The sequence below is a fragment of the Heliconius melpomene genome, chromosome 13 (assembly GCF_056956725.1).
Source record: "Heliconius melpomene rosina isolate 202511_hmr_F chromosome 13, ASM5695672v1, whole genome shotgun sequence".
Taxonomy (NCBI): Eukaryota; Metazoa; Arthropoda; class Insecta; order Lepidoptera; family Nymphalidae; genus Heliconius; species Heliconius melpomene.
Genome location: NC_140401.1, coordinates 7,759,261 through 7,783,123, shown reverse-complemented (window position 1 = coordinate 7,783,123; position 23,863 = coordinate 7,759,261). Strand labels below are relative to the sequence as shown.

The window sequence follows — 23,863 nt, the reverse complement described above, 5'->3', positions numbered from 1 at the left end:
TCTTATTGTATACTGCCACTTTACGAAATCCATGTAATCTGCCATTCAGCAAATCTTTTTCTTCTGTTCTCGTTTAGATCTTGAAATGATGGATCAAATGCTCGGGATCAATTAATATGTGTTTATTTATCTTGTGAGTTTTCCGTTTAAGTTTTAAAAAATATTAATAAACATGAGTGTTTTTAAATCTGCAATGGGGTACTTCAGTTCTGGAGGTGCCAACGGTGGCAGTGATAATGATTTTGTTGGCCAATTTGTGGAGATAGGGAATATGAAATTGAGAATCAAGAAAGTTATTGCTGAAGGTAAGTGCGTAGTAAGTAATTTTAACGTTTGCTCACAAACAAATTTTTAATTCGCAATACTAATGGGTCACTCACTGCACGCTATAAAAGCCTATGGGGGGCGTAAGAATTCATTATTTGACTTCTCTTTGTCCTGTAATGTTTTATTTGTAGTTGTTATGCCTTATCGTGATATTTTAGAAAAGAAAAGTCTTATTACCAAAGTAATTTTTATAAACTTACTCTACTCTAAGTGGATAAACAAAATATTACTATTTAAAATAACTATTTTTCCCATTACTTATCTTTAATATATTTTAAAGTAGACTTCACTAGAATTATCCTGAAAATTTCATGTTAGAATGTGATGATATAAGTATCTTGGCTCCTATCCAAAAGGTTTGTAAATTGTTTAAGTTTTTTATTGTATACTTAATGAAATTGTTAATTAAAGAAATATATTTTTAGGTGGATTTGCATTTGTATTTGTTGCTCAAGATGTATCTTCTGGTACAGAGTATGCCTTGAAAAGGCTTATGGCAGCTGATGAACAGGCAAATAAGAATATAATTCAAGAGATTAGTATATTGAAAAAACTGTCTGGACATTCAAATGTAATTAAATATATAGCAGCATCTTTTATTGATAAAGCAAAAACTAGCCATGGCATGGGTGAATATTTACTACTAACAGATCTTTGTAGTGGAGGAAGTTTAATGGAAGCTTTACAAAATAGAGGTCAAGCATTTCCGCTGCCTACAATTTTAAGAGTTTTCTACCAAACATGTAAAGCTGTGCAACATATGCATGCTCAAGTGCCTCCAATAGCTCACCGTGATCTCAAGCTAGAAAATTTCTTAATATCTAACGAAGGTATCTATCTTATTTTCTTAATCTCCTTAACAGCTATCATAAAAAAGCTTAATATTTTCTTTTTAGCTTCATGCTGTTTGCTTATAATATATGAATTTATTTTTATGCATAATATTAAATTTTATTTAAGTATGACATTTGCAATGTTAATTTTTTTAAGGTACAATTAAGCTGTGTGACTTTGGTTCTGCAACTACAGATGTCTATATGCCAAATCCTTCATGGAGTGCAAATCAAAGAAATATGTTAGAAGAAAATGTAAGTAAACTTATATATGTGCTCCAAAAATTAGGGACAAATATTAAAATATATTAGAAGTTACAACTAAAAAAGATATTTTTACAAACATATTGAGTAACATCTTCCATTTATGTACACAAAATATGTCCCCATATGGCCACTATAAGGCACCCATCACTAAGTAATGCCTACATTGAAGTTTTTGTTGCCATGTTTTTTTTTTATGGAAAAAGGACAAGGCAAACAAGTGTTCGGGTCACGTGATGGTGATCACTGCCGCCCATGTACATATATATGTCATATTGTACATTATTTTTCTTGTTGTCATTTTCATCACCAACCAAACCAATCAGTTGGCTAGTTTGTGGAACAATAGACAATTTAAACATAATTAATCAAATTATTACAATTATGATAGCTAGAATTTCCAATTTAAACATTTCTAGCCTTTTTGTTTAGTTCATTTTCAAATCAGACAAGTTAAACATTAATCTAATGATTGTGTTATATTCATTAGTGTTAATGTTTCCATACATTTTAAAACAATCAAATGAAAAGTTGCCATTGTGGGACATTGGTATAGCTCCAGACTACATATAATGATTGTGGGTTTGATTTTTACTTGAAAAATAAATTATTTTCATTTTCCCACTCTGGTCAGACATAGTGTGATACCAAGCATTGCCATTCTATATGTAATATCTCAGAAATTGAACAGAAAGTAGAAGATGGATCGTCTTGGACGTTGCGGACATTAGATTCTATTTGCCTATAATATTTAATTAGGCAATTGCAAGCTCTAGCCTGAATTGTTAACTTACTTAAAATTTTCAAGTTGGATTCTGCTGAAAAGTTTTCTTTTTAAAATAAGACTTGACAGATACAAATATTGTTTACAATTGTTTAAATATTTTGTACATATTTCAGCTGGCACAGTTCACCACACCTATGTACAGGGCACCGGAAATGCTCGACACATGGGACAATCGTAAAATAGACCATGCAGTGGATGTATGGGCCTTAGGATGTATTCTATATACATTGTGTTATATGCAACATCCATTTGAGGATTCTGCAAAGCTAGCTATATTAAATGGAAATTATAACTTGAACCCCAACGATCAACGATATAAATGTTTTCATGAAATTATAAGTAAGAATTTTGTTTAGCTTCACACTGTATCCTGTATATACCAGGGTAGATAGAGGGAACCTAAAGTTAAGACACTCAGTTTCTCAGGCTCTACCTAATTTTGCCTTATACTAGAGGGTAGAAATGAAAATATTAAATATTTTTATTCCTTCAAGTGGAAGTTGAATCCACAACTGTTGTGTTGACATTCACACGCTGGTCCCACTGGGCGACAACGGCTTTGAATTTTATTTTCAAAATTCTTCTGCTTTATTTTAATTTGTAATATTTTTGAAAGGAATGAGTGATAACAGACATATTTTATATATTTTAATGTAAGTGAGTAGTGTGTTATAATTCTCAATTTTTCATTTTGCAAATGTATATCACAAATGTGACCAGCCATGACATGGATGTATATAGTGTCAAAAATCATGAAATTCATATGACGTAGTGACGTAGTGGACATGGTCAAATGCTACTTACGTTTAGTCCAGTACTTACAGAAGATGGATATAAAGTATAATATTGATTGACACTGGACGTTTTTGCAGGTGGTTGCCTTACAGTGAACCCCGAGGAACGTCTACCCATAAGCAGTGTATTGGAGCGGTTGGCGGCCATAGCCGAGTCGAACAACGTCAATCTCAAGCAACCACTCAAATTTGAGCGTAAAAAAGTTGAACAATCTGTGGCCACTAGCTCGCCAGGTAATAAGAAGTCAAGTAAATATTACACTACCATATCCTAAGTCGCGCGTATCGTTTCAACAAAATAAATATATCGATGTTACTACGAATTACTATCTACGGTACGTTTATGTTCTGTTGCATTTTCGAGCTAACAATGGTCAAGTATTTTTTGACTTTTTACACTCAAATTTTGTTTTTTTTATTTTTTTTCTGTTTTCAATTGAGTTTATTATTTAATTTATAAAGCAATAGACAGAGTGTCTTTACATTCCGATATCGACAGACAAGGTAAGAAGTTTATATTGGACTTATTCACGGCCCATCGAAGGTAGTATAGCATTTATTTGACTTTTCATGATTTACTAATAATAATAATGTTATATAATATGGATGCTGTTTTCAGTAAATTGTTTTATGATAACGCTTGTTGCTACAATCGTTAATGGTCTAAATAAATATGGCTTCACATCACTGAAGTGTCTAGTCTCAAGTGAAGAATAGTAAATACTAACTATTGTTGAATATTAAACTATAGAGTTGGTATTCATTGTTAATTATAATATGCCATGAGAAAATATTTAAAAAATAAAGCGAAAGAACATTAAAATTAATTAGATAATTAAATTATTTTTAAAATGTTATTACCAAAAAAGACAGCACACATTTAAAAAGTGTGTGGATTGGAGTTAGATTTAGGGTTATATCATGCTATTTACATGCACTATATTACTCTTAACAAAGTTATGTGACATTCCTCTAGGTTTAACATACTTTACACTGATTATAATTAATTAATGAGACCCCATATTATATAATGTATTCTATTCTTTTTTGAAAGTGTAACTTAATATTAATAATTGAAATTTTAAATAGTAGTCTTGATGACATATTATGATTACATTCCTTCTATCAGCTAATACTTTAGCATTTTTGTAACAATTGTAGGAATAACAGGAACAAACAATATAATCAATGTATAAGATGTTTCATATTTTGCAAACTAACAATGTGGGAAGCCAAAAATTTTATTCATAATTCGATACTAACATTACGGTGGCTTGGTGAACAGCACTTAAAATGTATATTAATCGTCTATCGGTATTTCACATTTTATTGGTGTATTTACTAGTCGAAATTAAGGAAAAATAAGTTATTAATTCTAAGTAAATCATTGTACAAACATGTCACATAAATCATGGATTTATGATATTTCGAGACAATATGGTGGTAGAATTGCAGAGATGAATTACGAAATTTATGTATATGGAAAGCATATATGTAATATTCATACATAATTTATATAATCGCTAATACAATAAGTGATCATTTGGCAGACGATTGTTCTGAAACATGCCAAAATAAATCATATTTCATTTTTTTTGTTTATTTATATAATGTCAATTGAAGGGAAATAAAAGGATATATTATCATCATTATTGGTTTGTTTTTATTTATAAACAGTTCATGCAGTATAAAGGAGGAATACTTTCGAAAGGATATCACGGAAATAAGGGTAAATTAACTTAAAAACTTGCTATGGCTACACTAACCTTTCATAATTTATTATTAACGCTTACTAATTTTTAACTGTTCGCACATTAAGTAAGTTGCCTAATTGGTTAAACGAATGAACTAACCGGTAAAATATATATAGGTAGTATAATATTTGTTGTTTTGTTTTATATTTGTATCATTACGTAGGTTATTATATTTCCATTTTAACGCAAGGCCTAAGAATATAAATAATTCATGAACAAGCACTCTAACTCTAGTAAAATTGGAACAAACAAGCTTAATTATATTTATTCTAACAAATGTATATTGTAATAACGATTTAAATTATTTATAAAACATATCTTTTTTATAATAATAATTTATACACCAGAATCACATTTATTAAAGCCTAAACCAAGCGTGCATTTTATTTTCTGTAATACATGAGGTGAAAGAAATTTTAAATATTTATGATACCTACATATTGCATTGTTACTACTTACGAGCAATACAACTTTAGATATGGATACAACGATCAAGTAAAGGTGATGGTTTCACGTAAATTTACTTTATTTGGCACTCATTTTTATACTGTGCATTGTAGATAGGTCCAACATTGGCACCATTTGGGTGATGATTGATATTTTCACGAAATATTTGATGTGTAGCATTAATTGAGTGGTTTTCTTGTGTAGCCTAATAAATAGTTTTGAAATTAGAGCTAGGTTTCATAAATCACTTAAGTACAGGTAGAGATAAAAGGTATTTTATATGTAGGATCGTTGAAACAGACCGATATCAGTTTCCATCTGGCTATTATTTATTTTCTGTATAATTTGCATGTGATTAGTCGACGCTTGTCCCTGTTCTGTTAGTATGAGCTAAATCATTGCATGTCCGTGTCTATACAGATGAAGTCACATGCCTTTGTCTTACCTTTTCTAAAACGCTTAAATATCTACCTTCTGGACTTTTATATAATTACTTTGATTGCTTATTTAAAAAATATATATATTCAAATTAAAATATTGTATAGCTTCTATCAAAACAGTCGGTCTTGATAAAAAAAATAGTTTTATCTGAAGTAAAGGCATGCGACTTGAATCGACACGAAGATCTGTGTCCATGCATATCACGTTTTCTTTTTCATTTTAGGTGTTTTCAACTTTTTTGGGTGCCCGATTGTTTTCTCGTTTAAATGACCCGTGGCGCATGAATCCTTGGACTCCACCTTGAAAGCTTACTAGACATAATGGATATGCTCGCAATGATGAGTATTGTTTTTATTTATTAGTAATTACGCCGTCGCGCCGCGCTGCCTTCAAATGTGCCAAAAATATACTAACTATCCTACCTTACTTAACTGCATGCTACTGCATTTTGTAAATCGATATTGAAATCGAATTTGTGGTAATAAATATTGAAAATAATATTTATTTCTTATATTTAGATGCTGTGCTATGATACAATAAAAATATATGTTCAATCACCAATCTTCGTTTTCTCTATTAAAATTGTTAAGAGAAAATTTTACGATAAAAAATCCTTTTTTAATATGAGTCGGTGTATTTAGTTTGTATAAAATATATTTCAATATACACGTACATATATATATATAGATGAGCAAAGTTACTACAACATTCCACTAAAACAGGCCTTTATCCTCGTACCCTCTTAAAAAAATACGGCGGCTATTAATTTTAATTGCAAGTTCATATTCTGGATAAAGGTCATATCGTTCAATTGATACTATTTTTGGAATAGATTCCCTCTTGTTCAGTCGCAGTGCGGCGCTATTGCGTGTTATTTGTGTTATTTTTTTTATACTTGCTTAGGCAAACATCCTCTTTTTTTGTTGTGATATTTTTAAATAAATAGTTTGACTATAATCTATTTATTAAATAGTAAAATCTTTTTGATTCTTGTTTGCAATAAACAATACAAATTGTTAAAAAGTAAATATTAGACAATAATATTTTTAATAAAATATTTGAAACTCAATTGAGAAGACGCTATTGTATGTAACATTCCAATTGTAATGAAAAGTATTAAAATTAAGTTATTTTAGTTGAGTATATTTTTATGTTAATAATTTTCTTAAAGACGAATCAAAAATAGAAACTACATGAAAAACCAATGCATTTTTGATTATGTTATGTACCATATAAAACACCATTTTGAAAAATCAGTTTGTTTTTGAAAATAAAGTAAAATATAAAATGTAAATAAAGTAAAATTTTAAAATGTAGTTAATACTGTACAAAGTACGTTCTATGATTTATTATAATAAATCTACTTCTATTTTTCTTAATAAATCTACTTCAGAAAATAAATCTTAATGTTTAGTTACGTATATTATAAGAATCTGTATTTTTCTTTAAAAGGATAACAAAAAACAGTATTCGTAACTTTAAATATTTTAGTCCTTATTATAATTAATTGCATATACAAGTACTTTGCGAGTGATTTCTTTTATATAATTAGGTAGACAAATGGCGTTTCGTGCAATACCACTATTGATCATGTAAACAGACAACTATAAGTTACATCTTTAGTGATTTTAATTTTAAAACCATCTTCGAAAGTATTCTTCATTTTTTAGGTAATTAACGTTCTGTTTTATTTACATAAAATTGAAATTACTATTGTATTTCTGGAAAGTAGTTTTCACTCAATTCTAACATTCCTTAGGTTCTATTTTAAATTACATGCTGCTAGTTCTGATTATATTGTTTTAAACTAAATATTTCTTCGAATTTAAATGGAATTGTAACAATGTATCTTTCAGTGTCAGGATACATCATTGTTTAAGGATAAAAAAGTTAGATTTTCATAAATATTTATTATAAAAACGACTAACAGGTTTCTGAGGAGCTAATTAATATTGTATTTTTAATATAACATCACATTTTTGAAATGTAGATAAATAATGATTGGAAACCATTGTTTTATATAACTACATAATATATGCAAGCAATATTTTTGTTACTATTAGGCTATAAGCAATGACTTGTGAAAGTGTAAAGATATATTTAAATCTAGAAATAAAGATAAAATTAAAGGCAAATCAGTTGTTTTTATATCCACATATTTACCAATTTTATTGAATTTAATTGGCTATTAAGCAAAGTCAACAAAAGTGAATAATAGTTAATAAGTAAAAAAGTTTATAATCAATATAATTAACAAATTGCTAAATTTTTATTTGTCAATTATTGGCAAAACAAAATTAAAAATGATTCGGAATTTAACATTGACATTTCCATTTTCCCGCCAAGCACAATTTTTTTTCCAGCGGTCAAAGAGCCAACCGCAAATGTCCAGGAGCCAGTGACCCCGCGACCGCCGGAGCCGAGTCGCCCGCCGCCCCCTGCGCGGCCTCCTCCCGCACCACATACGCCTCTACCTCAAGCACCTCCTACTTCGGGGGGATTGTTTTCATCCCTTAAGGATGGTGCGGGAAGCTTCTTGAAAAATCTGAAGGATACGTCGTCAAAAGTTATGCAAACGGTTCAACAGTGAGTTGTTTTATTTTTTATTAATTTTATGCATGGTTCTGGCTCAACGTTGCGATTATAGTAGTTGGTGAAGTGTCGAATGTCGAAAAGTTTTATCAAAAATTCAAATAAAAAATATAAAAAACTAAGAAAATGTATGTTTACAAATAACATATTTAAGAAATGTATTCTTTGTTATGATATGTTTTTTTTTTATTTTTAGATCAATAGCCCGCGCTGACCTCGATATCAGCTATATCACTAGTCGCGTTATAGTTATGTCGTATCCTTCCGAATTATTGGAAAGTGCATACAAAACCAATCACATTGAAGATGTTAGAGTGAGTATATATTATATTTTACGTTATTTTAATGATAAAGAATGTTCGAAACCACTGGAATAGTAATTTTTGATATGTTAGAAAAATGAGATATAGAAAATATTTATAACATATTTATAAACAATTTTGGTTAGATTATTCAGGTAACAAGAATACAATATGTGTATAGATTTAATAATGACATTGTGTGCTTATGAAAAGGAATTGAACCCATACCCAGTACTGTTTACAAAAAACTCATCTGAACAATGATATTATAGAGTCAAAACATATAAGACTATTATATAATAAATGACAATTAAATTCTAAATGTACCTACCTACATAGTTATCATACAAATACTATACAGATTATTTAAACAGCTTACGAATCGCGTCATATTGCAGCAAATAATTACTATAGTGACAAAGTGTTGATTTGCGAATCTTAATATAATCTATACTAAAATTATAAATCTGAAGGATTTGTTTTGGCGAGAGCCCCAATCTCAGGAACTACGAATTCAAAAAATATTTTTGTGTTGGATATTCCATTTGTAGAGAAAAGCTATAACGTCTATTAATTCACGTTAATCGTTTCTATGTAACCCACTATACTTTCGTTTGGAGCTAATTAAAATGTGCCATGTATTATGTATGTCGAAGAAGACTCCCCACAGGCGTTTTCAAAAGGCATGACGTCAGCATCGATGACGACCTAGTATAATTTATTAAAAACAACATACAAAGACATAATAATATATTATTTTATACCTATTACCAGATGTACCTAGAAAGTCACCATCCAAACGGTAAATACTGTGTCTATACAGTGCATGACGCTCGCGCGCGTTTCCCACGACGCCAGCTAGTGACCGATACGGCGGTGTGGCCGACTGATGACTATAAGGCGCCATTATTAGCCCCATATTACGCTTTATTACAACATATGTATCAGTATTTGGGGAAGGATGATAAATCCGCATTGGTCATTGCTTGTCAGGTATGTGGTTAATTATTTTAGTACTTTTTAAGTTAAATACTAAGAAGTATAGTTAAGTAATTTTTTAACTTAAATACTAAGAAGAGATTGAAATATTTAATATTTTTATTTCTTCGCTCTGGTTACGAGATAAAGCGTGGCGTGGACTTCCATCGCTCACCACGCAATGCCTCCAGAATAGACGTTAAAGTAGTTTTATTTTTCATTTTCAGGATGGGAAATCAAGATCCTGTATGCTCCTTTGTGGTTTACTCATATACTCAAAATTAGTAACTGTTCCTGAAGATGCGTTGCAAATTTTTGCCGTTAAAAGGACACCAATTAATCTCCCACCGAGTCAGCTAAGATATTTATACTACCTCAGTAATATTATAAGGCATGTATAGTATTTTTTCATAATTACAGTATGCAATTTACTTATTGCTATTTTTAAATATAAAATCAACTTAGATTATACGATTATCGTCATTGTTGAATGTATAGCATTCCACAATGACAATAACATGACAGTATAAGATGAAACAAGATCAAATTATTTATACCTAAAATAATACTAAATATACGCTCTTAATCCGGCTGAAGAGTTTTATTTGGAGTGTATGAAAATAAATAATAATAAAAATAACGATATTTTTTTTTTAATATTATTTATTATTTTCAGACCCGTGCCAGTGCTGCCACACTTTAGACCAGTTTCACTTGTTTCGCTAACAATACAGCCAGTTCCGTTATTTACTAAAGCTAGGTATGTATTTATAAATTATTAAATAAAAAAAAATATTTATATGTTTTTTGTACTAGTTTTTACGTGTGGCTTTGCTATGTGGTCAAATGGACATATCTAAGAGTTGTTTATGAGATATGACACATTGTAAGTGCAGGACTTATCTCGGACCAGTCCAGCGATTTACATCGAGTTGATTACCCTGATATAATATATATCCTAAATGGCATTGAAATTTTTGCGTTGGCCACTATCGAACGCAAAAATTTAAATGAAAACCAGTAATTCTTGAGACGTTTGCGTTTAATGAAACAATCCATGGAAATTTTGCTTTATATTAGTTTGTGATATATCAGAATATCTGATTCTTTATATAAATTGTACAAATGCGTTTTTAGGGACGGATGTCGACCCTTTCTAGAAGTATATAATGAAGATCGATTGATATCACCGCCGCTCAGAAATTATGAAAGCATGCATCTTTATATGATGGCTGAAGGAAAGGTACTACTTTTATACTTTTAATATCAAAAGTATTATAAATTATTCTCCTTTTCATTGGCATCTTTTATTCATTCTCGTAACGAGATAAAACGCCGGTTTTGGCGGCAACATTCAATGTTTCGAAAGTCCCATGTGCCCTACAATATGTGTAATACAGAATTAAACAAAAACATATTTTTTTAATTTCATTTATTTTAATACATATTTCTTTATTTAATTTCATATTTATAGGTAACCCTTCCCTTGGATAGTACAGTGGTAGGCGATGTAACTATAATAGTGTACCATTTGCGTCAACAACTGGGTCGACTCCAACGTGTCCCGATGATGTCTGTAGCATTCCACACTGGCTTCTTGGATTACGATCAGCATGTTATTAAGTTTACAAGGTAATGAGTGCTTTTTCATTGCAAAGAGTTAAATAAATACAAATATTATAAATATGGAATTGGTAAAATTTGATCGAAGCTAATTATATCGTCGGCTATAGGCTTAAAGTGTAAAGCTGTAAAAATAACCTATTAAACAAATCAGGAGATATAAAAAAGTTTTTATAAAACTATGAGTATAGTATGCTATCTCAGAAGGTTATTATATTATCTAAGTTTTAAAGAGCTACAATAATTTATGTATTGGGATATTCTTCCAATAATAAAAAATCCTAAAATCATATCTGCGCAAATCGCATCTACACAACATCATCTAATTTCATGACAGCCACAACTCGTCGACCAAAGTAATAAGATTTTAAATAAACTTCCTTTATTTACGTTTAGGTCGGAAATCGACGGCATAGACGAATTGAGTCCCGTAAACGAGCATTTCTCATCAAACGTCTCGGTGGTTATTAGTCTCGTAGTGCAAAACGGGGAGCGGAGGAAACCAAGGAGCGACCTGTGGGAGGAAGATCATTCATACCCAATCAGAACTCCTGATGTACTGTTCTCCACTACTTTAGAGAGAGATGAGACTATTGATAATTTTGGTATGTAACGTTTTTCTATTTTTTCAGGCAGAGGAACCTTAGTGTTAAGTCCCTCGTTTTCCCCACATTTCACTTAATTTTCGAGATATTGCGGATTATGTGACGATACTCAAAGCCAAGCTTTACCTTATAATCGGAGCGAGGACCCCTTGCGTGTGAATCGAACGCAGAACCATCGCGTTAACAGCTATATGCTGAATCCTGCGCCGCATTTATCTCTAGGTGTTCTAATGTATGTCTTTGTCTTTAAGCATCTTTTATATATTATTTATGTCTATGTGATTGTAATAATATTATTATTAACAACCATTTTATGGTCTAAAATTAGTATTATATATTAAAATATATATGTCAATTATATATTTCTCACAAAATTTGTTACTTTTTATACTTATTAGAGAAGTGTTAGTAATACCGTTACCGAAGCTGTCGGATATTCGAAATAAAGTCAAATTAAAAAAATAAACAATAAATATCACGAGCTGTCAATACCAAAGTCTTCTAAGAACAAATTTCTCATAAATCTAATATATGTAACTGAAATCATTTTATATCCGTATACGAAACTGATATATGTAGTGCAATCAGCGAGGCGTAATCTGAGCTTTGCATTTGTGTCAGAGTGGAGCCTGAAAAAATATTATTAACTATTTAAAAATAAAATGTAGATAAAAGAATTGCAAAGTAAAGGTGAAGTGGCTGCGGTTACAATCTCGTACGAGGCGAGGTCGCGCCACCTCGGCTGGCGCCTGTTGGCTGGCGTAGCTTACGCATACTCGCTGTATAGTGAGTGATGTGCAGGAACAACATTTATACACGTGCACCAGTACAAAAGGATATAAACCAAACAAGGAAGCTCCAAGCCATCTTCACATCTACACTATCTGTTTACACGCACACAATTGCAAAGCTCAGCTTTCGCCTATAAAATATATGTATATAGGTGTCTGTATCTAAAATGTTGCATCCGTAACATCCCTGATGATTGTAACAAACATGTTCATATTTATACAGCTAATCTCCAAAGGAACCCCGCGGCTAAGCCTTCGACAAGTATGTTGTAGATAAATGTGTACACAATTTTTTTTATGTATGGTAGAATATTATATGTTTCTATTTACATTGCTTTAATCGTATTAAATCATATAAACGTATTATTTTTGTTATTTTAATTTTCTTTTATTTGAATATCGCCATTTATTTAAAATTTTTTTCAGAGCTACACCGGAGCGAGTAAATGAAAATATAAATTTAAATAAATATTTCATTTCCTCGAGTGGGAATCGAACCCACAACCAGTCGTGTTTTACAGTCACGTTTTATGCCCCGGCGCCACGACGGCCCTCAATTTAGATATTTGTAAATAAAATTTTGGATTCAATATTTTGTATACATTCTTTACATATTGCATGCACTATTTATTTATTAATATAAGCACATAATCTAGCATAGCCACAGAACACGAGGTCATACAAATTCATAATTTTTCAGGCAATTTTTTAAAATTTTCTGTAAAGTTTGAAAATAAGATGAAATTTTAAAATGTGAATAAAAAAACTGATTTTCTCTCTTTTCTTAACAGAATGTAATTACTATAATAAATGCAGCTCATACTTTTACTTCTTTATTTCTTTTAATTAGAAAATTGTTTTAATTAATTGTGACACATAATACGTTTTAATATAATTAAATTAATTCCACAGTTACAGCAGACTACCCTCCAAGTCAACCAGACAAGCGACCCCCTCAACGACCCGCGCCCCCTTCCCCACTACCCCCTCAACGACCCGCACCTCCCTCCCCCTTGCCCCCTCAAAGACCCGCAGCCCCATCCCCATTACCCCCTCAACAACCCGCACCCCCCTCTACAGCAGATTTCCTCAATCTAACGCCCACGCCACAAATACAAGAGGAAAATAAGAAGAAACTGAAGAATGATGACTCCTTTGATTTCTTTGGTATGATGGAGAAAACGAATGATGAAACGTTTGGTGATTTCCTTAGTTCTAAAGCGGGGGAAAATACTAAGCAGGTTTGTTTTGTGGTTGTTGTTGTTTTTTTGTGATATATAGATCCAATATTATTATATTGGTTTTAAAATAAACGGAAATATAATAGAGATTTGATTTAGTTGTTATACACACCTTTATTTATCTTGAAAATGTTCTTACTTTTTTCAGCCGTTTTCCTCTGAGTCCATATTCGGTGACTTACCACCCCCACCTACTACTACAACGGGAAATGCCAATTCAAGTGATCTCAACTTTGATCCATTTGGCTTGAACGATCCTTTACCTAAGCAAGAGCCTTTGCTTACTCCGAAACCAGTTAAAGATGAAGGTAAGTTTTATCATATATATTATTTAATATTTGTATATTTGCTTATATGTTATTTTGTATATAGGTTGTTCACTTCATAGTTATAGACATCAAATTCGCATGTTTACACTTAAAATTCATTCAAGTTCCATTTTTTTTTTATTTGGGTTGGATTTAAACTTTATAATCAAATTAATAAATTTAAGATATTTTCATGTTTAGTAAATATATATATATTTTTTTTCATGATATGGAAAACTATAATAAAGATAAAACAAAACAAACAGTTCCAGCACGGCAACAACAAGCAGAAGCGAACCAACAAAAGCGGGATCCGTTCGCGGATATGGGTCTCCTGGGCGCGGGACTCCCACCCACCACGCCGCTGAGCACGCCCCTTGCCACCCCGCACGCCACGCCCCTCGTCACGCCGCGCGCATCGCCCGCGCACCAACCCGACTATAGGTTAGTGTACGCAGAGAACACCTACTATTAACAATCCCTTACCCACGCATCGTTCCATTTTCAAAACCTTGCTTGTTGAATGACCAATTATTCCAATATTCCAATTACCTAGCTCTGGTAAGAAGATAAATCTTTTCCTAATTCTACCAAGTTGGATTCGAACTCACTACCGTCGGGTTTACATTCGGACGCTGTACCCGCTTTGCCACGGCGGTCTCGTTTATTTATTTAATAACTCTTTATTTATATATTTGTATAGAAATACAAAATATTATAAAGAGCACATATTTTTGGTGACTTTTCTTTTAAGTAATTGAATCCTCAAATTGACTTAATCATGCAACATATTTTGAGTATGATTCTCTTTAAATCTTAGTATGGGAAAAAACTAAAAATTTATATATAAGATAGAGCCAGACACGTCTGACTGTATACGCGACGCAATAAGAAATATAAATTTTACGAATCATAATCTTGTTCATATCATATGTAAAGTACTCGTATGCATGTACAATTCCATTGAATTTAGACGAAGTGAAATAAGTTAATCATAACATTACACAACTTTCTCACAGCCGCACCCATTTCGAACCACCAAAAGCTGCAGAAGATAAAACTAAGAAACCAATGGACGTCTTCGGCGACTTGCTCGGTAGTCAGGGGTACGATTTCGCGAAACGCGAAACCGGCCCTAAAACCATGAATGCGATGCGGAAAGAGGAAATGGTGAAGGAAATGGATCCGGATAAACTGAAAATACATGAATGGGTATGTTTAGTAGTAATTTGTTCACGCGTCAATTTATCAATAAGAATCATGATCACGAACGCTTATTTACGTATTATTTTAATAATATTAAAATGAGACGCACATAGGACCACACAAGTTGTTCATAGTTGATTTCATACCAATTAGAAGAAAAGAAGATATTTAATTTTTTATTTCTGTAAAACAAAACGTGTGAAAAATAAAAAAATATCAGTGGAGGACGCAGTATTATGACCTTTTTATTTGCGGGAAATACGTGAAGTTGTTCAAATATACAGTTGTTTATCGATTATTGTACACATATAATATTCAGGTTACACAGATTTAGTAATATAAAGTGGCGCAGTAGGGTAGCATGAGACTGTAAACGCGTTGCTCATGATGTGATCCAGAATGAAATGTTCTAATTTCTTCGCCTTGGTCACGAGCTAAGCTAATTAAAAAAACTCATATGCCGTAAAAAGATAGATTGGGTTTGAAAATTTGAAATAAATAAATAATGACTGCATTCTATTTTACATTTTAGACGGAAGGTAAAAAAGCAAATATACGAGCCCTCATGTGCTCGTTGCATGGCGTGGTGTGGGAGGAGTGTCGCTGGGCGCGCGTGGACATGGCGCAATTGGTGTCCGCAGCGGACGTCAAGCGACACTACCGGAAAGCGTGTCTGGCCGTACATCCCGATAAGGTACACACCTTAGCTTACACTCTAGCTAAAGTCCTTAAGATGTTTGTTTTAAATATATATAAAAAGATAGTTAAATATTTTGTCTTTAATAATATAAATTCGTATATTTTTATCAACTATAACCGGATCAACCTTTTCTATTTCACATGAAACAAAATTAATGCACATATGTACATTGATTTTTCTAGCAAATGGGAACCCCAAATGAAAACCTAGCAAAAATGATATTCATGGAACTGAATAATGCGTGGAGCGACTTTGAAAACGATACCAAGCAGCAGAATTTGTTTCAATCTTAATGTTTATTATAAATCATTACACAAACGATCCATATAAGAGAAATTAATAGATAGCCCCAAATGTCTCGACTTTATTGCTTTATATTATTTTGCGATTTACTGAAACATAATACATTACATATTATGTAATAGAAATAGGTCTGACTGAATATTAATTTCTTAATAATTAAAATATATTACAAATGGATACATCACATTCTTAGTACTTTTATTATTCTTTTTTAGTAAAATACATGATATTTTTAGTTAGGATCAAATTTATTATTATTAGTTTAAAAGTATAAATCACACTATGGTTCATTCGTCAGAACTCTTTCTATTATATTATTTATTTAGAAAAACATTTAAATATATGCAGCAATAATATAATTTGTGGTATAAATGCGGTAAACAGTGTTTAATCTAAGCATGCTTATTATAGCTTTGGTACCCGGGTGTAGCTAAATTATGTATTATACATATAGTGAATTCAAATTCCGTCTTCTTTCGTCTCATCGAAATATTTAATTAAAAATAAAATTTATTTTGAAAATGTAATTTTGCTTATGTATAAATTGTCTATTACAAAGTATATATGAATACAGAAGTAACACAATTAATCAGATTCCTTGTTGTGCATAAATCGGATAAATAAACGTGTGAATAAGTTTAAAAGAATACTGGACTTAGGCCATGAAAAATATATATTTAGAAATATTCCTTAGTTTTCAAAGTTTGTATTTCATTACGAAAATTATTTATACCGTATGACTGAAAGCCGGGTTATCGAAATAGCTAAATTTAATACAATAGAGACTGTTTGTATTAAATTTAGCTAATATAGACCATAAATGATGGTTTCTTGTATGTATTAAATTTCGTTTTTCTTTATTTAACTACGTAAAAACATTTGAGAATGATAAAACGTAGAACTTCGATTTCTTAGTTTCTATCTGTCTTGATTGTCCTAAATGTTATTTTTATTTTATATTAATTTCCATTGTTCATAAATATCTTGATATAACTATATATGTGTAAATGTTAGTAAAATAGAAACATATAGTTAGATTTGTTACTGTAATGCAACTTCATTAAATACGGTACCAACGGTACACATGGTTGTTTTGGCTGCCTGGATTTTTTTAATGGGATATATCTTATTCTAATCAACCTTCCATATATCATTTAAATATTTTGAATGTTAAGAAATTATTATTATTATCTGTGTGATAAATTTATTTTTCTGTATCAAAATGGCGATGTCATTTTTTTTATTTCTATTTATCATGTGTTGTATACTTGTTTTTAAGAGTAAAATTTTTTTAATAACCATGGTATATGTATAATAATTATAATTCAAAAATTCATTTTGTTTCAACTTTTTTTAAAACCAATATAAACCATAGAATAAAACAAAAACATAATTATAATTGGCTATGGTTATTTTAAAAATAATAATAGGTTCAATTAAACTTACTTACGAATTGTTTACAGACAAAGTCTGAGATAGTACTTATGCAATTAGTAAATTTTACTTCTTTAGCCTTTAATATAAAGTTAAGTTTGTAGAATTATGAAATAATACGAAAAAGGTTAAATTTTTTATTTAATGAAATATAATTAAAAATTGTAGTTTATCAGATCAATATTTATGTCTTAAGAGCTTATTGATATTAAGTTTGTACATTCCTTACATCTACTGTTACAATAGATAGTTTATTATAAAGTATATTTTTCATTTCTTTTATGGTACATTTAATAATTAAACAACCAAGAAGCAAATTGCATAGGTAATTAAAGAAGAGTGTTTAACCAGTGCAATTGTTCCTAGATATTTTTATAGAAGCTTGCTAGGGCCTAGAATTCAAGTATTAAATCTGTTAATTTATGTTTTCTTTTTGTATATGTTGCTTAACATCAATGTACTCTAATGTTCTGGTCAATAAGGAAATTGTTCGAGAATAAAATAAATAAATATGGCATATGTATATGATATTTCATTTATTTATCGGAATTTTATTGTTACAAATGGCGTTATATAGTCTCTATATAATTATATAATATACAACAAGGCGGCAACTTAAGATATAACTTGTTTTAATATTTTGCACCTAAAGACTTATTCGACTTTTTCAAGATATCTATTTTTGAGATCGTCTTGGTGAAACGTCAGTGTCGATTCACTCGTGGGGGGAATGAGTTGATTTTGTTTTAGCTTCCTAGCTCTGTTAGCGAGACAGTTTCGCCACTCATCATGCAGTGTCTCCAAAATTGGACGGTGCATGAGGGACGGAGTGTCTTAGTACTAGGTTACCTCAGTATAACAGGATAAGTCATATAAAACAAGCTAAAAACATAATTTTTCTGTAGATTAACTTTTTTATCATCATCATATCCACCTATCATTTTTAAGTATTCATAATCAATGTATGACATATTTATTATATTTTATACACATGGGGAGTTCATAACAAAATATTTTGTAAGAACATTTTGAAAAGAAAATCTAAATAAACACAAAAAAAATAATATAAAAAGTTTATTGTTAGCTTTCTTCTAATTTAACTTCTAAACAACCATATTTCTCTAGTAGTTCTTGTTTTTTCCTTCTTAATAACGCTTCTTGTATGTCTTTCTGTGACGGAACAGCGACGTGTGACGTCATCTCAGCATCCTCATCATCTTCTATTCTCTTATCATCCGGCTGAAATAAATACAGTATTTTAGATTTTTGTTAGCTTCACGCTGTATCTCGAATATCTTAATAGATATAATTAAGTTATGTTGTATTAAGTAATGAACACATACATCTTCAGGGTAAATATTTTCTTCTTCAGGCATATCTTGATCATTATTTTGTTCTTTATTTCGTTTCCACTCATCAACCGCTCTCGCAATTGCTGAAACCAATATGAAAAAAAAATGTTTTCTTAAAACTTCAATAAAAAATATATATATTTTTTACTAAGACTATAGTCTAGTGAACTTGGCCATCGTAAGAGCCGTGGTAAAACATTAGACTGACTGCTATTGTTGTGGGTTCAATTTCCATTTGCTCCTCTTGCTCTGGTAACCAGACAACGCGCGGCGTTAAGTTCAGCCTTATAAAAATGGCGGAACTCAACGCCGAATAACGGCATTGTGGGTTCGATCCCCACTCGAGGAAATGAAATATTTATTTCAATTTACTTTTCCATTTCTTGAGTTGAGTTCCGGCACTCAGCACCCCATGCCTCCAGAATTTGGAGAGAGCAGAGTGTCTTAACATTAGGTTACCTCTGCCTACTCTACTGTGTGCGGAATACAGCGTCAAGATAAATTTTAATCTTGAAAATTAGAAAATTTGTGGAGAACGGAGTTTTTTAACAAAAGATTCCCTCAACTTACCCTGCTATATACAAGTGCGGCGTGAAACTAAAAAACACTAATAACATTTGATTACATATTCCACTTTTACTTTACATAGGTTACTAAATTACCTTCTTTCTCCGCTTCTTGTTCAAGTGGCAGTAATAGTCCGTCATCATCATCTCTATATCCATAGTAATCTGCATCTACATCTCTCATGAGGTCGGCTCGAGTCCTTCTGGGCGCTGCAGGCGGCTCTTGCTCGAATAATTCTCGAACACCTAACAATAATAAAATATATTTTGTAAATATACTTTAGGTACGAAACTTTTTAAAGGCAACATTTATTTTTTTCTACGTAAGTTACACGAATGTGGGAGAAATCTTATAATAAGAGTTCCAAAAGTTTTGAGACACTTTAAAAAATATAGGAACGAGAGAAATTTTATTAAAACAATTTGCGTACCGGGTAAATCTTTAGCAGCTCCAAAATATTTGTATCCTCTATTCCCTGGTACTTCTTTGCCATCTTGGTCCAACATTTTAGGTCCGACGCGGGCATGGTCAGGGCCGCCGAGTGACTTTATTTGTACTTCCCAATGGCGTTTTTCACGCATTAATTTATTAATTTCATCGTTCAAATCTCTTATTCTAAATTCGCCGAGACCAGCTAAAATTAATTAAATTTACATAAGTAAATGTACAAGCAGTTATAACACAACACTACTTGTAGTGCATTATATTAGGTCACTAAAAATATGGTATTACGATTTTACGTAGAAATGTGGGACCCTAACTAGAACATGCATTTATCTACATGATGCACTAGAAGTAGAGTGGTGTAATTGTCACTATAGTTTTTGCTTATAAAACACAATAAGTACAAAGTAACAGCCTACTAAATCTTTTTTAAGTCAAACCGTCTTTTAAATAAATTGACCATGAGTCAAGGGAAATTTGAAAGTCTCACTTTGTTTTACTTATCAAATAAAACGTTATCTCTAATTGTTTTATTGTAGATGGATTAGGAATATGACATAAATATATTATATTTGCCGAAATTTTGTATATTAAACTAATAATCTTTTTTTATTTCTTCTTTTTCTTTAACTTATTTTTATTTGATTTTGTTTCTTTAGATTTTTTCTTCTTTTGTTTCTTTTTATCTTTTTTCTTATCACCCGCTGATTGTTTTACTTTTAAAGCATTAGAACTACATTGTTGTGATATATTATTGCTGTCGTTTGATTTAGTTTCAGGAGCTTTTGGCGTTACAAGTTCAATTTCAAGATCTGTTTTCTTGTCTTTAGATTCAAGCTTCTTGCCTATTTTTAAAATGAATACATCTTTTCGAGGGTGGACTTTTTTCTCCATATTTAGTGGTACCGGGCAATTTGAAGGGGTGACATTAATTATTTTTCTATCGGCATTATCACAGCTTTTGTTACAATTTTTATAGGTATATTTCAAATTTGATGAGTATATATTGTGAGGTTTGTCTGGATAACAAACGTCATCTGGTAATTCAAGTTGAATTTGATCTCCAGTATTGTAGGGAGTTTCTTCGCAAGAACATAGTTCTTGTATTCTATCATATTTTCCCACCCTATCCAATTTAGTAGTTTTAGGAACTTTAATTCTTAATTCATTTGTATTCATTTTGGTATATATTTCATCATATTTCGATAAATTATCTGAAATAACATGATATAATTAAATATAAACCTATTAAGAGTTTACCTACATACGAATTCAAAAAAATGTAGCTACCTTGTCGATAATGCTGAGGAATGTTGTTACGGTTCCTGTAAAGTTTATTCAAACCGTGTGGACTTGAAATTTGAGATGTAGGGCTTTCGTAACCTCTAGGAGATAAACTATAATTGCTCCTAGGGACATATTTTTTATTCAGTGTGTTCTCGTCTAAAACAATTTTGCCCTGTCTATCCATTTCAACATTGTGACATGCATATATGGACATTCCATTATCTTCTTTGGTTAAAACCGAAGTACATTTTGTCTTAGAGGAAGTAGTAAACGCTGTCGTGATTTCTTTTCCCAGAAACGACATTCTTGTTGTTAACTCGATAATACCGATTGAATCACAATGATCAGCGTCGCCACAAGATAAGTACAACATTTTTCGAGTCAGTGGTGTTGAAGTTGTACACATTATATTATCACAGGGTTTCTCTTCTATCCATTTTTTGCATAATTCCTCTCGAAGACCGACAAATTCTTTAGTATAGTCAACTTTAGCTTCGGCTATTTTTGTAACACAATTCGAACAAGGCGGTTGTTTAGTTATATTAATCTTCACAACAAATTCTTTAATGCTACATATTCTATCATAAGTCATGGCAAATAATGCAGATTTTCCAACGTTTAAATGATTAAAATCTTCTACTTTCCCGTAAGTCGAATCGTATAATATTATTGGTGGCTTTCCTAAAAATCTCGCTGCTATCACAAGATTATTGTAATCTAATTCAAAGCAGTCACATTTCATGTTGATTTTATTTATTATAATTTCAATCAGAAATAGATGATAAGGAAAATTTACATCATTTTCTTGAACTACATTCAATTCTTCTTTTGTTCGGACAATATTTTCAGATAAGCTTTTTAAGGACTCCCTCAATGCGTTAGCTTCACTTGTAAGAATCTTACTCATGTTTTCTATTTTATCTATATTTCTTTGCAAAACAGGACTTTTTGCGATATCGTTTCTAGCAAGGTCTTCTGTTTTTGCAATGTTTTCATCTTGGCGCAATGTTGAGTTTTTGTTTGATATTTCAGAGCTGTGAGATTTTCCACCACTTTCAGCCACTATTTCTTTAGCACTCGTATAACTTTTGCGTTCTGAACGACTTGGTGACAAGGATTGGCCTTTAGAAATTTCATTTTTAATCGATAGTTGAATAGAGCCTTTAAGTAGCGAAGGTGGGGAAGGAGGCAATGAAGACGCCTTAACAGAACCAGGAGTTGATGTTGGAAGTTTAAGAGACCGTATCGGTGTTATAGATTTTTGCAAAGATCCTAAGCGCGGAGAAGGCAATCCACCATCATTTTGTGATTTTATACTTAATTCTTTAGGAGATTGTGATTTTTTGGGAGATTGTACTTCCTTTGGAGATTGTGCTTCTTTTGGAGATTGTAATTCGTTTGGCGATGGTATAGATGGAGTATTTGCTGCTGGAATTTGAGTTTCATCCATCTTTGTTCCGACGGTGTATAAGAATATAAAGAAAAAAATATCTACACTACATAATTTGCTTATCTAATATTATATGTTGAAGACAAATCACGGCCAACTTGATTTTAAAAAGTGGTTTAAATTAGAACATTCCTTTAATTCGTCTATTGTCTAAAAAATATAATGTAAGTTTTTTAGTAAATTACCATTTTGAATTTGGGCAACTTTTTTTGCAATTTCTCTGACAATTTGAAGACGCCATTTTTCTGCTTGTTGTAAATTGGTACACTCTGACGCGAGATATGGTCTACGTTCCCTTTGACCACCTGCTTCCTGAACTTGTGCTGCGCGCCAACGAGCTAGCGTGGTCCTAATATGAAAAAACAAAAACATATAACAACGACGTGTTCGTGGCGCAGCAACGATCCTAACCGCGACAGTTGTTGATTCGATTTAAACTCGGGAAAAAGATTTATTTTTAATTTCCTTACTCTGATAATAAGACAAAGCACAGCGTTCAGCTCCTACTCAACACATAAAATAAATTTTGTAATAACAACAACTGTATTCTGATGGAATTTCAATCAATGAAAAAAAATGGTAATTTAGTAAACATAAGTTTACTTACATGGCTTTCTCTGCATTTCTGGCCTGAAATACACCAAGAATTAATTTAAGCACATCAGTATTGTAAAGGACATTGGGCATTTTACGACAAAACCCTTACCCACAGCAAAAAAAATATATATTAGGTTAGATGGTCTGCGGGATGTGGGGTTAAATAGAAATGGTACCAAAAGATTTTATATCTTAACTTTCACAAACAGGTTTTTTATCTTTTTTATGTAAAAATCAATGGGGAATGGAAAGGGATGATATTTTTTTTGCATTACGTTAGATCCCGCATGCTGCAGGGTAAACAGAGAGAACTCCGGTTTTAAAACTACTTTCTCCATTTTCCATCAAATTTTAGAGGCATTGATTATTGAGTGGTGGAACTCAATGCCCGACAATTCACATTTACCTTGATACCAGAGCAAAGAAATAAGAATAT

General features: G+C 31.4%; 2 protein-coding genes across 3 annotated transcripts; one reads left to right on the top strand and one right to left on the bottom strand.

Annotated features, from left to right (window-relative positions):
• Positions 1-18,253, top strand: aux (cyclin-G-associated kinase). Of its 2 annotated transcripts, XM_085196027.1 has the most exons (20): positions 1-305; positions 753-1,157; positions 1,318-1,415; positions 2,325-2,550; positions 3,084-3,239; positions 8,011-8,233; positions 8,436-8,553; positions 9,316-9,534; positions 9,747-9,910; positions 10,196-10,279; positions 10,657-10,762; positions 10,994-11,151; positions 11,539-11,747; positions 12,762-12,800; positions 13,451-13,779; positions 13,928-14,087; positions 14,354-14,531; positions 15,107-15,299; positions 15,826-15,987; positions 16,176-18,253. In XM_085196027.1, exons 1-20 carry the CDS (start codon positions 173-175, stop codon positions 16,284-16,286), a joined length of 3,471 nt encoding a protein of 1,156 aa, XP_085052153.1. In that variant the 5' UTR covers positions 1-172; the 3' UTR covers positions 16,287-18,253. The 2 variants fall into 2 exon arrangements, with proteins under 2 accessions (XP_085052153.1, XP_085052155.1); XM_085196029.1 differs by lacking the exon at positions 12,762-12,800.
• A 536-nt stretch (positions 18,254-18,789) lies between these two features.
• LOC146532798 (uncharacterized) lies at positions 18,790-22,997 on the bottom strand. The gene is made up of 6 exons (XM_085196038.1): positions 21,384-22,997; positions 20,759-21,307; positions 20,080-20,283; positions 19,745-19,894; positions 19,074-19,165; positions 18,790-18,969 (listed from the first exon to the last, which is right to left on the bottom strand). The coding sequence occupies exons 1-6, from the start codon at positions 22,828-22,830 to the stop codon at positions 18,811-18,813; spliced, it is 2,601 nt and encodes an 866-aa protein (XP_085052164.1). The 5' UTR covers positions 22,831-22,997; the 3' UTR covers positions 18,790-18,810.
• Between the last annotated feature and the right edge of the window lie 866 nt (positions 22,998-23,863).